This window comes from Meleagris gallopavo, chromosome 11, assembly GCF_905368555.1.
Source record: "Meleagris gallopavo chromosome 11, MGAL_WU_HG_1.1, whole genome shotgun sequence".
Lineage (NCBI taxonomy): Eukaryota > Metazoa > Chordata > Aves > Galliformes > Phasianidae > Meleagris > Meleagris gallopavo.
The window spans coordinates 15,641,964-15,655,336 of record NC_139414.1 but is presented as its reverse complement, the minus strand read 5'-3'; the positions used below and the strand labels follow the sequence as shown (position 1 = coordinate 15,655,336).

At 41.7% G+C, this 13,373-nt stretch overlaps 1 protein-coding gene across 4 annotated transcripts in view; it reads right to left on the bottom strand.

Moving 5' to 3' along the window:
- Positions 1-13,373, bottom strand: part of MCF2L2 (MCF.2 cell line derived transforming sequence-like 2) — a 147,580-nt gene that overhangs the window by 116,765 nt on the left and 17,442 nt on the right. Inside the window, exon 1 of one of the 4 annotated variants that reach the window (XM_010716846.4) lies at positions 9,865-10,006. The exons of the other annotated variants lie outside the window; for them this stretch is intronic. Within the exon in view, the coding sequence (XP_010715148.1) occupies positions 9,865-10,006 (142 nt within the window). Of the gene's footprint in view, positions 1-9,864; positions 10,007-13,373 lie in introns of those variants that run through there. 4 annotated transcript variants of the gene reach the window in all.

The following is a 13,373-nucleotide window of genomic DNA, read 5'->3' as shown; positions in this document are numbered from 1 at the left end:
TACATCAGCCCACTTTTAGGCTGCACGAGTTCAGTCAAGAATGACCCTTGAAGTATTGGAAGCAAAACTGTGAATGTGGGGAAAAAAAATCAGATTGCTGATGTTGTGGACAAGAGCCAGACAGGGTTAAGCAAATGGTCAAAGATTTCATTTGAAGACCATGAAAGGACGCTGAATGTTAGGCATTCTCATTCTTCTTTAAAATCCAGAGCTCAGAAGTTAGTTGTTTACTATCTAACCTACAGGTCAAATAATATCTTCTGGCCATTAATAACAACCCACACAGTTTGCAAAGTGTACAGCAGAGCTAGGTTAGATTTTAGGAATTAAACACACAAAGGAGAGAGGCAAGCTTGCATGTCACCGCTGAAGAAGGTTCAGGCAGTCTGAAACACTCTGTCCAACCAGAATTTCCCATGTAGTCCTTAAGTAAAACATCTAAGTAAAACCAAAAAGCAATTCCAAGTTATTACACTAGAGGAAGAAGCTTTGTGTTTGAATTTCTTTTTTAAAAATTCTGTTAATTTCCCTTCCTCAACATTTGTGCCCTTTGTTTACTTTTTGATAAAGTCTGTATTTTTCTAGCTCAGATAGAAAAGCTGTAAGATTAGTTACTGATATGAGTTGGCCACAAGTGCTACAGATCTTTCGCCGTACTCGGAAGAACTGAAAATCCAGCTAGCAACACAAAGGAAATCCCATCCGTTCTCTTATCCTTCTGCAGTACTGCAGGCAGGCAGGCAGGCACTGTGAAGAATCAGAATTCCCACTCGTGTGCAGGTCAACATTGCCATTATGTAACTCGAAAATTTCTACTTTATCCTCAGATCACATCAACTGTTAGCAAACTGCAAGGACTTTTTGAGGACTTGCTTGCAGTGCTTTTCAAGTCACAAGGAGTCCAGCGTATTCCTTCCTTACATTGGAAATGCAAGCAAACATTTCTGAACAGCCAGGAAGTTCAGATACAGAATTAAAACCTGAGCCAAGGGGATCCCAAGACTCAGAAGTAGTGAAGCTGACAGCCCTCAGTCAGGCTTACCTGTACTTTAAAAATCAGTTATTCAGTTGAGTCAAACAGGTGGCCAGGCTGTCACCAAACCAAGCAGGATGGGTCCCTGCTGCTATCGTATGCAGTGCTGTTGCTGTTACTATTCACTCTCTAAGGTTTATTTCAGCTTTCTGAGCCAACTTTAAAACATTTTGGTATAGATTTTCCAGAAGAAACTGATTTTGCTTCATTTTTCAGATAACCACTTCCTGAAAAAACATCTTTTTGTTCTTGTTTGGCTCTTTGCTGTATACAAATAATTAATGACTGCCACAAAAGTTACATTTTAAAAACTTATACAGAATTACAAAAGCATACACTGTCACTGTTTAGTTTAGGCTTTATATCCTATCCTGTTGTGAAGACCCTCAATACAGTATTGCTGTAAAATCGTATACCATCCATAAACAGCAAAGAACAAAAGAAACACCATTCGACATCACCTGCACAGCAAAATAATTGTTTTGAGACAGATGTTACTTGATGTCACGTAGCACAAAGGTGGGTATATCACATAGGAAATGTTATATTTAGTGCCCTGACAAAACAATCTTTCCTGATTAAAAGACATTCAAGGCCAAGGTCCAATCTCAGCAACACCTTCAAGGACTGAATCTAGATTTACAGCAGTATAACCCAGCACCTTCTCTAGCCTCTCAGCACTGAACATTTCTTAATAGTTTCTAATTTTTGCCAGAGAAAAGTTACCTTCCCAAAAATCCATGCTTCACAGCTACACTGGATTGCTGGAACATGAATTCCAAACAATAGAATCCAATAGCAGATAGTTTCATATTTTCACAATGTTAAAATCCATCATGCCACAAACCACATGTGGCAATCTGAAAGCTAAAATACGTTCACTATAATACTTTAATGCTACTACAATCAAGAGATGTGGTAGACTGGCTAGCAGACTTCATTCCTTCCTCCCCAGAGTTTGCCAGCAGAGTTTCACAGCTGAAATGTTATCTAAGAAAATCTTAGTAACTAGCTCAGTTCTGAACTACTATATTCAGCAAAATCATTTTAGTGACTGCCCACATAATTACATTACAAGGGACCACCCAGGTCAGGAGCTGAAGGACTGTTTTCTTGCTGACTCTTGAACAGAGACCCGTTAACTCAAAAATATTTCCCTGGCTACTGCCATTGGAGACAAACAGTGAGCCACAGCAGCCTTTGCTGCCAGCAGCACTCTGAATACATGGCTCAGTAATGGGACAAACAGTGCTCACAGCCACCCTGTCTGCCTACAGAGACCCAGCCACCCTTCCAGCAGCGTTCTCCAAGCTGCCACCACCACCTCAGTTCAGATGCCCATTAGAAAAAAAGCAACAGAAGCACTTCAAAGAGCGGCGTCTCCCCCTCAGAGCCACAAACGCACTCACAGGCACACGCCCTCCCTTGCGTTGCAGGCTGGCTTCTCCGGAGTCCTGCTGCGGTAATGAGTTGATACGAGGCAGAGACGACGGATGGTAGGAGGCAGCCTTCTGAGGAAGCAGTCCTGGATCTGACCAGCGGTGCACCAAAGAGCTGACGCTCTCCTGGAGCAGCCTGCACAAATTGCTTAGTAACTGCTTCAACGCAACCCACAGCAGAGACCTCTGACACACACCATACCCAAGCTTTAACCCTCCCCAAGGTGCAGCTGGCTTCTTCCCTCCCAGGCAGCCCTCCACTCAGATCCTTGGACACTTTGGAGGCATTTGAAGCTTAGCACGGACAAATAGAAGTACATTCCTACAGAGACAAAACAAATTTGCTTGCCTAGACTAAGGCATAGAAAGCACTCTCATTAAAATAACGTTAAATAGTAGGGTGTTCAGGGCCAAGGGAAACCAACAGCACTGCTGTGGATAGCTATCTTGGAGGACTACCCCAAAGGCACACCCACAAGTACTGTTATTTAAAGACAAAGTAAAAGACATGAAATCTGTATGTAACTACAGACAAATGCCCAATCAAAGAATAGCATCACTATACGAGAGCACCAGACATATATGACAGCTGCAGACTTGGTGGATGAAGGTAGAATAAGAGAGCAGCAAGGTGCAAAGCATGTTTTCACATTGTGCTTTCCTTCTGCAGCCTGTCCTAAACTGCATGCTAAGCAAATAAATTTACCAGCTGTAGGACATGCTTAATGTTACTCTGCTTCCCACTCTGACGCAAATGTTCACATGTAGACGATTTACAATCAAGCTGTCTCCTATTCCAGCTACATTTTGCCCTTAGAAGGGTGGGAGCTTCAGCACAGCGAACACACAACAGCCCAGCTGCAGTCCCAGACCCAGCTCTACTCTGATGCCAGCCCCGGGAAAGGCAGAGCTGGGTACAGCCAAGGTCTAGTAGTGCAGTGCCCTCTCCTGGGCAGCACCCACAGCCTTCCTGCAGAAGCTCTTCTCCTCTGGGAGCAGAGGAGGGTAAAGCTCTTCAAGGAGTCAAGTGATTAATCCTTGCTGGTAAGCATGTCAGATCATTAGATCCTAAAAAACATTTAAGTCCTGTCTGTAGAAGTGTTGCAGACTAAGGAGCAGATCCAGCCGTGGAGGCAGAATGTTACTCTGCAGGGGAATACAAATGGCTGACCTCCCACAGGGCTCCTGGACGTGGACAGGAATGAATGTCTGAAAAGGGGCACAAAGAAATTCATCCCTCGATCCACAGACGTGCTCAAAGTTCATCAAGAAATAAGAACTTTCTTAAGCTCATAGATAAATGTTAAAGCATCAGGTATGTTTCATTTGCATAATGAGGAAATGTAATTTCAGTGTACCTCTGCAAGATGTTATTGCCAGCTTTAGAAGGCTTGCTCCTGCCTCTATCAGTTGAACAATATTTTGTCCCATCCATATACTGTCCCACCAGATTTGGAATACAGTACTGATGCTTCAATATTGAGTTACTGGTGACATCTGCAGTACCAATAAAAGTTTACTTTAAAAAATATATGTAAATTCAAGGACCTGATTCTTAGTTCCAATGTACCACCTGAGCATCTGACAGCATATATCATCCATGCGTTCACAGCTGTAAGTATGGCACTCCAAAAGCATGACAGGGAACAGCTCATATCTGCTGCCTCTAACTCATAGATTCTTTCGCTGCAGGAGCAGAAGGGACCACCATGTTCATTGTGTTTGACTTGTTGAACACACAAGAAGTTCACAGAAATTGGATTAAACCAGCGTTTTCGAAAGCTCTTTAATCTTATGTTAAAGGCTGTAGTCAAATGCAAATCCACTGTTTCCCCTGCAGTTGGCTAACACAGAAATCAGCTTGTGTTCAAAGCTCTCACATTAATTTCCGGCCCAGTGATTTTTCTGGTTTTGACTAAAATAAAAATAAAAATTCATAATTTCCCTCACACCTTTTTACTGGCAGATGATCTCTCCTGAGTCTAGCTGTAAAGTCAACCTGCACAGGTTGAAGGGAGGATATGATGAGAATCCCTTTTGCTTTACCTCTTCCCATCTCACCTTAGCTCTTCCTAATGCTAGCAGAGAATGATCTTATTGATAAACAGGATCTCAGTTTAATACTCAGATCTTCAGTCATACGGACTGTAGTTCCTTAGAGCGCGCTGCTGTGGAGCCCTCTATCAAGGCAGTGACTGAAGTTTAGACAAATAAGTCTGCAATCCTGAGTTCAATGACTTAGACAGGAGCAAGATCTTAATAGGAAAGGCGTGCAGTCTCTGTGCAGAACAGACTTGCTGAGACACCTGGCTTGGAAAAAGGTAAAATAAGAAATGTTTGATCAGTACTTTTTGTCTGCTGCAGAAGGTTGGAGGATTCTGTACCCTTGAGAAATGGAATGATGCAAGAGGGACAAAAATCTGTGAAAGAAGACACCCGGCACAGTCTAAATATTCATAGATAGGAAGCTACACTGCTACAGCAAAACATTCTTTTCTACTTGAGCACCAGTAGTTCCATTAGATAACGCCACATAGGTGAAGAATTCGTGACAAAGAAACCTTATGGAGCAAGCTAATTCATAGAAGCTCTAGATGATAAAAGAAGCAACAAAATTCATACCAACATATCACAACAAAAGTTGGTACTTAAGTGGCACTTGAAGAGGCAGATGTGGGTGAAACTGGAGAATAAGCTCCACTGGCAGAACGAGGCTGAGAGCTCTGCACAGACTCTGACCTCCCTGTACATTCAGCATCGTTTTTCCCTGAAGTCTTCCGAACAAACTGAGCTACTGAGCTATCATCTTGCAGTAATAAATTCTGCAAGTTAACAAAACATTACAAATTACAGCAATCTGTCTATCCTTGTTTAATGCTTTTCCATATTTTTTTTTTTTTCTGAGTTGTTTCTTGTTCTGGTATCCCAGAAGGGATGAGGAAACAAACACCCAGAAGGTCTCTAGTATAACTTGCCCTTTGAGAATTTGTTCTCTTGATCTTCTCCACAGCATTTATTTCTCAGAACTTTTAAAATGGAAATCAGGCTGCGCCCTCTGTTTTCATTACCATTTTCTGGACTCTTTTTGATTAGGTAAGCAGCATTCAGCACTGTTCAATAGCAGCAAAGCAGCTTGCATATCAGTGGGAAGAGGTGAAGAGAGACAAAAGCATCTAAGATAAGGATCTTTGTTACAGAAATCCCTGTGGAAACCAGAATATTTCAGTTATTTCCTTCACAATGTGAGCTGACTGGAAAAAAAAGAAAAAAAAAGAAAAAAAAAAAGGAAATATCCCAGTTTCCCTAGGTAGCATTTTATATCAGAGAATAATAGATATAGAATACAAATAAAGAAAAAAAAAATTCTGCTCAATGCATGAGGAGGCACTGCAAGTGGATCTGAATGAGTTTTGAAATACCTTCCATTTACACTGCAGATTTCAGTCTTCATGTGATACAATCACAGTCACTTTCCCCAGTAACCAATGACTTTGAGAAAAAGCCAGCCATGTGGAAAGGAAGGTATTTCTCATTTATTTCACTACTGAAGGAAGAGGTGCTCCAAAAAGCACAAGAAATTTCAGCCTGGCCTCATTCAGATGGGATTTCATTCTGCAGGCAGAGCCAAAGAAGCCATTTTCTGTCTAAATCCTCATCTGCCCTTCATTCATTTCCAATATGTCAGTCCCTTTTCCTTTCTGAACAGACAGATCTGAAGAGTTGCTTTTCAATTCCTGCAGTAACAGAGACACAGGGGTGGGACAGAGCAAGTGCCCATGATTGCTGGACATTCGTAACTGCAGCATTCTTCTCTCCTAGAGAAGGACAAAATCAGAAATGTGATGTCAGCACAAGAGATAGGTCTCCAAATTACTGACAAAGAGGATCCTGCCTATTTTTTGCAACGTCTGCAAAATCCTGAATAGTTTCAGTAATGAACTGCGTATCTCTCAGCATCTGCAGATTCATTGCCCTGTTTTATGAAGCCACCAGCCTCGAGCACAGTTTAAAATCACACATTTATTAAGCTGAAAATATATAGTCCATGTGGAGCCTCAGGCTTGAGAGCATTTTGAAACATGGTCCAATCAACCAAAGCTCAACATCAAGCCCATTTAGCTTTGTGGTCCCTTGTGAGTTATTGGAGGATTCGAGAATCACAATACAAGACATATGAAAGGCATCTGGGGACAGAGGGGACAATTTTGGCAAGAGATGTCCTAATGCATAAAAGATGTTAATCAGCAGCTGGATGACATGAACAATCATGTCACTGTTGACAAGACAGGAGCTTCTGTCCATGAATGATGTGTTTCATGATGAGAGGCTATCCTTTGCTTTCAGTTTCAAGATCTCATATGGAGTTAAGAGCACTACAAGGAGGATCACCTCTGAACTGGAGTCCCTGCCACAGTTCTTGTCTGCCTTTCTGAGGGCTCCTTCCCCCTGGTTTTCAGGTATCACACCTGCACACTGCAGACCCACAGTCTCAGGATTATGTACTGATGCTTACAACAGTACTTGTTGTTATAACAAATGTGCAAAGGAGACTTAAGAACCTGAAAGCCAGCTCTTACAGCAATATCCTGGCCTGGCATGGCTCCTTTTCCTTTTTTCTTATCTTCTATGGCAAGCTAGAGAGGACTGAGCATTTATCACTTACCTTCAGCTGATCTGTTTGTCTGTTTTTAACAAGCATTCCCTATTTTCATCTCTATATGAACAGGTGACTACAACCACCCTTTCAATCACTCATCAAAACAAATCACAAGGCCTTGAACTCTCATGATCCAGACACTGGGTTAGCCCAGCCCAGCATTGCCTGCTACTGGCATTGCTGATCAACTTAGGTTACCTGCAGCTGCATCTGCCACAGATATTAAACCCAGAGAACGGCATGCACGTAGAGTGCTAAGTGCACAAAAGGGATTTAATTCTGGATCCACTAGGATGAATATGGTCTGAAATAAGACATGGCCACAGGAGGTTGATCTATTAGTAGTTAATAGATTAGACTGAAATAAAATCTACTTCAGCAAATACCATGGCATCAGAAACTCACGATTATCATTCCAGAGAAATGTTAATACATGTTTCTCACGTGCTCTGGCTGTGGGCAGAAAAATGTTCAGACCTTGTAAGGCTCATGCCAACAGAACTGAGGCACTCAGTTGTGTCCTCCACAGGAAAGGACTCTGCTGCTGCAGGCCTGACTGCACCCATGTGGCCTCAATTTCTGCTGTAGTTACCTGCATCTTCCATCTCCTCTCACTGTGATATTTAGTACAAGAGATGCAATTACCTGACAGTATTTACAGGACTTCACAGATGTGATTTGTATGTGAAAAATGCTTTGTATTTCAGAATGCCAGAAGTAGTACTGAACAAGCACCAGCCAATTAGTGCTAGATAACAGCCCAGCTGGATCTTTACATTTAGAAAGGGTATTTCCAAGTTAGAACGTGCCATGGAGATCCATTACACTGCACTGTCACTGTGTTCAAGCAGAGCCATCCTCAGAAAAAGGCACATATGCAACCCTAGAGCTTGCTAACAAGGTTTTGCTAGCAGCAAAAGACTAGCAAGATGGGGCACGCGTGGTCACTACATGTAATTGGTTGTCACCAATTTATTTTCACAGCTCACACGGCTCTAATAGATGCAGCTGAAGGCATTCAGTTACTAACAGTAATGTAACTTCATCCCTTCATATGGCCCTTGTGGTAGAATTTAAAACGAAAGCAGAAAATACTTTTTTCTGCCTCACAAAATAAAAACATGCTCAGACTGAGTTGACTCATAGCCCGTTCCCGAGCAGAAAATAATTTTCCAAAGTATTTCTGCCCAATGACACTATGCCAGGTCATCTCTCAACATACTAAGCAGGGAAGGTGTTTCCCTGGGAACAGTAACCATGGCAAAACCAGTGTCTTTCCCTTTCTACTACCTACAGGAGGAGAAAGAACAGCAGATGCCTGCATTCTGCCTCCAGTAGGTGCACACTCCCAGAGCCATAAGCAACCTGGGAGGACCTGATCAAAGACTTAAGAGAAAGGGAGAGGAATTCTGTTCATTTGCTTGAATACCAGGCATTTTTGTCATTCTATACTGTAAACTCAGAATGCCTCGTTACAAAGAGTGCAACTGGAAACATCAGTGTTAGTGAAAAGTCAGCCAAATACAACAATGTGTAGGTAGGCACCAAGCCCAAAAATCAGCACGGATAAATGGCCAACAGAAACAGAGGTACAATGGGATGGCTTTGCAGTTTTCAAACCCTGGCATTGTGCATTAGAGCCCTATTAAAGAAAGCGTTTGCAAACCCCAATTTGCTGTAAGCAGTAGTTGCCAGCAGATCACCTGCTTCTGGCCCATCTATTTTTCTGCAGAATGGTCTCGATTTCCCAGATTGAACACAACTCTCAGATACATGGATTTCCAAACAGTAATGATCAAGGAAGAACCAAAACAGGCTGCAGCTTCAGCCCATGACCATTTTGAAACCAGAATTTTGCTGAAGAGCTAACTAAATCATAGAAATGCAATAATAATTGAAAGCACAATCACATTGCATGCTTTTGGGGATCTTTTTGTCACACACTAGTGAACATGTTATATACTTCTGGATTCAGGTTTGGAAAGTAGTTATCCAGGTAAATAGAGCAAATGTTAGCAAAGGGCTCTTTAATGACAACAAACAGAAAAAAATGATTCAGCATTCTTAAAAGATGATGAAACAGTCAACAGCATAGATTTAAACTAACATTATTCCACTTCAGAGTTAACGTGCAATTAACACACATTGCCAGGACACCAGCCCTAGGAACTCACTCAGCACAGAATACTACCCTGTACCCAGTGCAAATCATGCAGAGCACAAGCTGACAGCCTGGGTTTCTGCAATGCTACAGACTCACAGTGAGAAAGATACTGACCTTCTATACAGTAATTTAGAAGCAGTGTGACAGGGTCAGCTGGGTCATGAGACCCACTGCCACATCTCCTTACATGAATTTCAAAGGGATATTTTACATGCACAACAAATATCTGCTCTAGACACATGTACAGAAAACTCAGTGCCTAACACCCAAGTGTTAAATAAACATTTATTCAGAATGAGTCGAGCATCCCTTTTAACCTTCTCTGGGCCAAATCACTGCAAATATCCCAGACATATCCAGCCAAGTCAAATGATACAGTCATACCAGAGTTGATATCCAGCTCAGCCAGTTGTCTTTGAATTATTCACCACTGGCTCCTCAGGAAAAAAAAAAAAAAAAAAAAAACCAAACACAAACATTAGAAAAACAAGCTCCTTTTTAAATCTCCTAGGAATGCAGTGCAGCTACCACTAAGAGAAGATGCTATTACTTTTAAAGATGCTGCACATACCTTTCTTTGCCATACACTCCAGTCTAATGCATCCTCCTATGAAATCATGATAAGATTTCATTTCTCCCTCTGTTATCCGAACAGCAGTGAAAGGTAGATTCCTGGGCACCTGTTGTCCACATTTCCGACACCGAGAAGTCATTGCCAGAGCTCAGGAGACTCTTGTCAGGAATCTGCTCTCTGTTCGCTGGAATCCAGCCTGGTTCTTCAGCTGCCAGTCCAGACTGGTGACTTTATCCCACTTAGTTCATTCAAGGTCACCCTCGCCAGCAGGATGTTCGCCATTGCAATTGGCTAAGACTTATAGGCTTACTGACTGTGTTTGTTTCTCCCTCCTTGCTTTCAATATCAGTTTACTTTATTCTCTCATTCAGAATGAAAGCTGTGAACCTCAACACAGCCAATGCCCTGAATGGCTTCCTTATCATTAATTTAAAGCTATCCTACAAGCTACGATGAGAAGAAAGGATCTCAGGAGTATGTTGCAGGATCACAGGATTCTTAAAAAACACACCAAATTTGTCCACAAAATTTTTCTCTAAGAAAATATTTTTCTTCACTACTTTCGCTCTCTTCAAGGCTTTTGATTCTATGATTCCTCATGATTAACACTGGGATTTTTTGACTTCTGTGTTTCAGCTTGGACACAGCAAGGAGACTGCTCTGCAGAGCTGCTCAGCCAATTACTCATATGTCTGGCGGTGGTGCTGGGAAGCTGCAACTGTACAGAAAAGCCCTCTGCTGCTGTGCACAGTCCCTGCTCATAAGATCTGATAATCTAAATGAACAGAGTAGCAAATAGAGAACAGGAGCATTGCTAGCAGGTATACGCTGTTAACTGGGTAACCCCCACCCAAACTTTTGCTCCTTTAACAGAAGTTTGACACTCATAGTTGGAAATTGGAACACATATTATATTTTAAAATCTCTTTGAAGGTGCTGGATATTTGAGATTTTTTCCCCCACTCTTAACTATTCCCATAATGAAAACTTACTGATCAGATAACCTGGTGAAGAAACTAGTAGTTGGGAAACTGAGTGCAGAGAATGTTCAATCCTGATGTGGTAAAATAAAAAGGAACCTTTGTTGGATGGGAGGAACTGCATAGGAAATACACAGATGGGCACAAGACCAGTATTGGTGACAGTGCAAAGAATACAGCAAGAAGCTAATAACTCAGGGCCAAGCTGCAACCAGAGCTCAAATGCAGGGACCCAAGCACAGAACAAGCTTGCTGCAAGGATCTTATATGTGAAGAGGAGAGGCTTTGCTTTTCTCTGCCTCAGTCACTATCACCTGCTGGCACTTTTCATAGCTACAGCCAATGTTGTTCAGCTTGCGGCCATCTCAGATCACAGCTGAGCCCTAGAAACAGGGGACAAGGAGCAAACAAACACAAATCAGAGAATGAATGAGAGGGGACAAAGATGCGTAGGAGAAAAAAAACAAAAGCCTTACACGATGTTGCTTCCAACATGACAAATAACTACATGGACAAGCAAGAATGGTAAAGCACAGAAGTATTAACTCAGCCCTACTTCTTTCCTACCAGTTCCAGTGCTTCCCTGCCACAGTGAGCCATTTGAGCTTCCTAACCCTTTCCTTTTGGTGAAAGAAAGAAATAAAAGAGATTCCTACTGTTAAAGACTTGTGCTCCCCCCCCCCAAGGTTCACTGTATACCATAAAATCAGTCACCCTTCAATCTGCCAAACCACTGCCTGCTAAGCATTTAGCTACAGAGCACAAAGTTTACCTTAGGGACCAAGAACAGAGGTGTAAGGGGTAGGATGGATGGACAGAAATATGTTTAGTCTCATCTGAGTTTATTTCAAGTATGTTTCACAAGCAGCTGGACTGGCTTCCCACAGCATCAGAAACCTCTGACTCTGGAGGCTTGAGAGCTGCACTGTTTCCTAAGACACAATTACCTTCTGCACCAGATGTGTGCACACAGGAGCTGCTGTGGTGACCAGTTTACAGTAATGCTTTTATGTAGCATGCTACCAAATATGTACTCAACATTCATAATTGATGCTTTCAACATTTTCTTTCTTTAGATAAAAAGGTATCAGCGTGACTGAAAGGAAGTTATTGCTCTGTAAAAACAGAAGAGCGCAGTGGAGGGAACAGATACAGAAAAGAGGCAGGAATGTTTCCAGAGATTGTCACAGAATGGAGGGGAGTTACTTCCCTGCTGCTCCTCACAACCACAGCAACGTAATTGAAAACAATAAGAAAGAGGACATTTTCTGCTCATGAACTGACAGTATTGCTTAGCAACAGTGCCTGGGTTGGGCTAGCAATCAAAAAGCAAGTAAATAGTGTAAGAGTTTCATCAAAAATAAGAAGGAATCCCAGATATATTCAGCTGACATTAGCAGAAGTCTGAGGAATTGCACTGCTTTCTAGTTTTGTTAGAAATACTCATTTATCTTGGAATTTGAGCCTTTTTTTTAAATAGAGATACAGTAATGACAGCAAGCACCTTCACCTTCTTGTGTGTACAAAGGACAGCCAGAAATTTAAAGTAAAATCAGTTAAATGGGTTCAAATCCCTTGTCTTTTCTAATGAAATAATATGCTTCTGCACCAAGAGGCAGAGCTCCAACAGTTGGTAACACTAAAATCATGAAACAAACAACAAATGCAGTGGATCTCAATACTGATGGGTCCCAAAGGACCTCAATTCTTGTCTCTATGTGCAAAGTGAGTTTAGGAACTATGTTTATGGGCCAGGAAAAGGAGGGATAGAAGTCTGTCTCTGCTATGTGAGGCACTGAGGCAGCCACAGCACACCCTACAAAGTCATTAGAACAACTGAGGGGAAATGGATGACTCTTCAACAGAGCCTTGTAAGAATCATCAAGAAAGTTTAGTAGTTAAGACTCAAAATTGTCTCTCTATCCACCAGTGATGTCAGAAACAAAAAAATTTAATCAGCATCGTGATACTTAACTTATTCATGGAGACCAGCAGCTCCCCTCATGCATGCACAGTACACTGCAAGGCTGAGAAAGAAATAATCTAAATCCATTGCTGCCATTTAAATTGATCTGCATGGAAGATAAGAAAAAAATCCATATTTCATTGCCAAAAATCCCTGCTTCAAACTTTCCTGCGCTGTTTTATTTGAAGTTTGAACTGTGCTTTTTGTTAGCCATGCTGAAAAACTGTTTCTTTCATGTATACCTCAGTGACCTTCTTTCTGCCTTCCTCACCATCCAGATTGTGAATCTGATGCAAAAGTCATTTCAGCAGCCTAAAAACTTATTTTCAGAGTACAAACTCAGCGCAGTTACAGACAACATCCATTTATCTGTTCAGCTTGGAAACTGGTATTTTCTACTAGTTCCCATTTATTTTAATCCAAATGATAAAAAGCCAGAAAGCCTTCCTTCCTGTTATTGTTTTTTTTTTTTTTGTTGTTGTTGTTTTTAAGGCATTGTTTCAAATCCCAAGGAGTTAACAGAACAAGTGGAAGAAGGATCTCTGCTGGTAGAATTACTT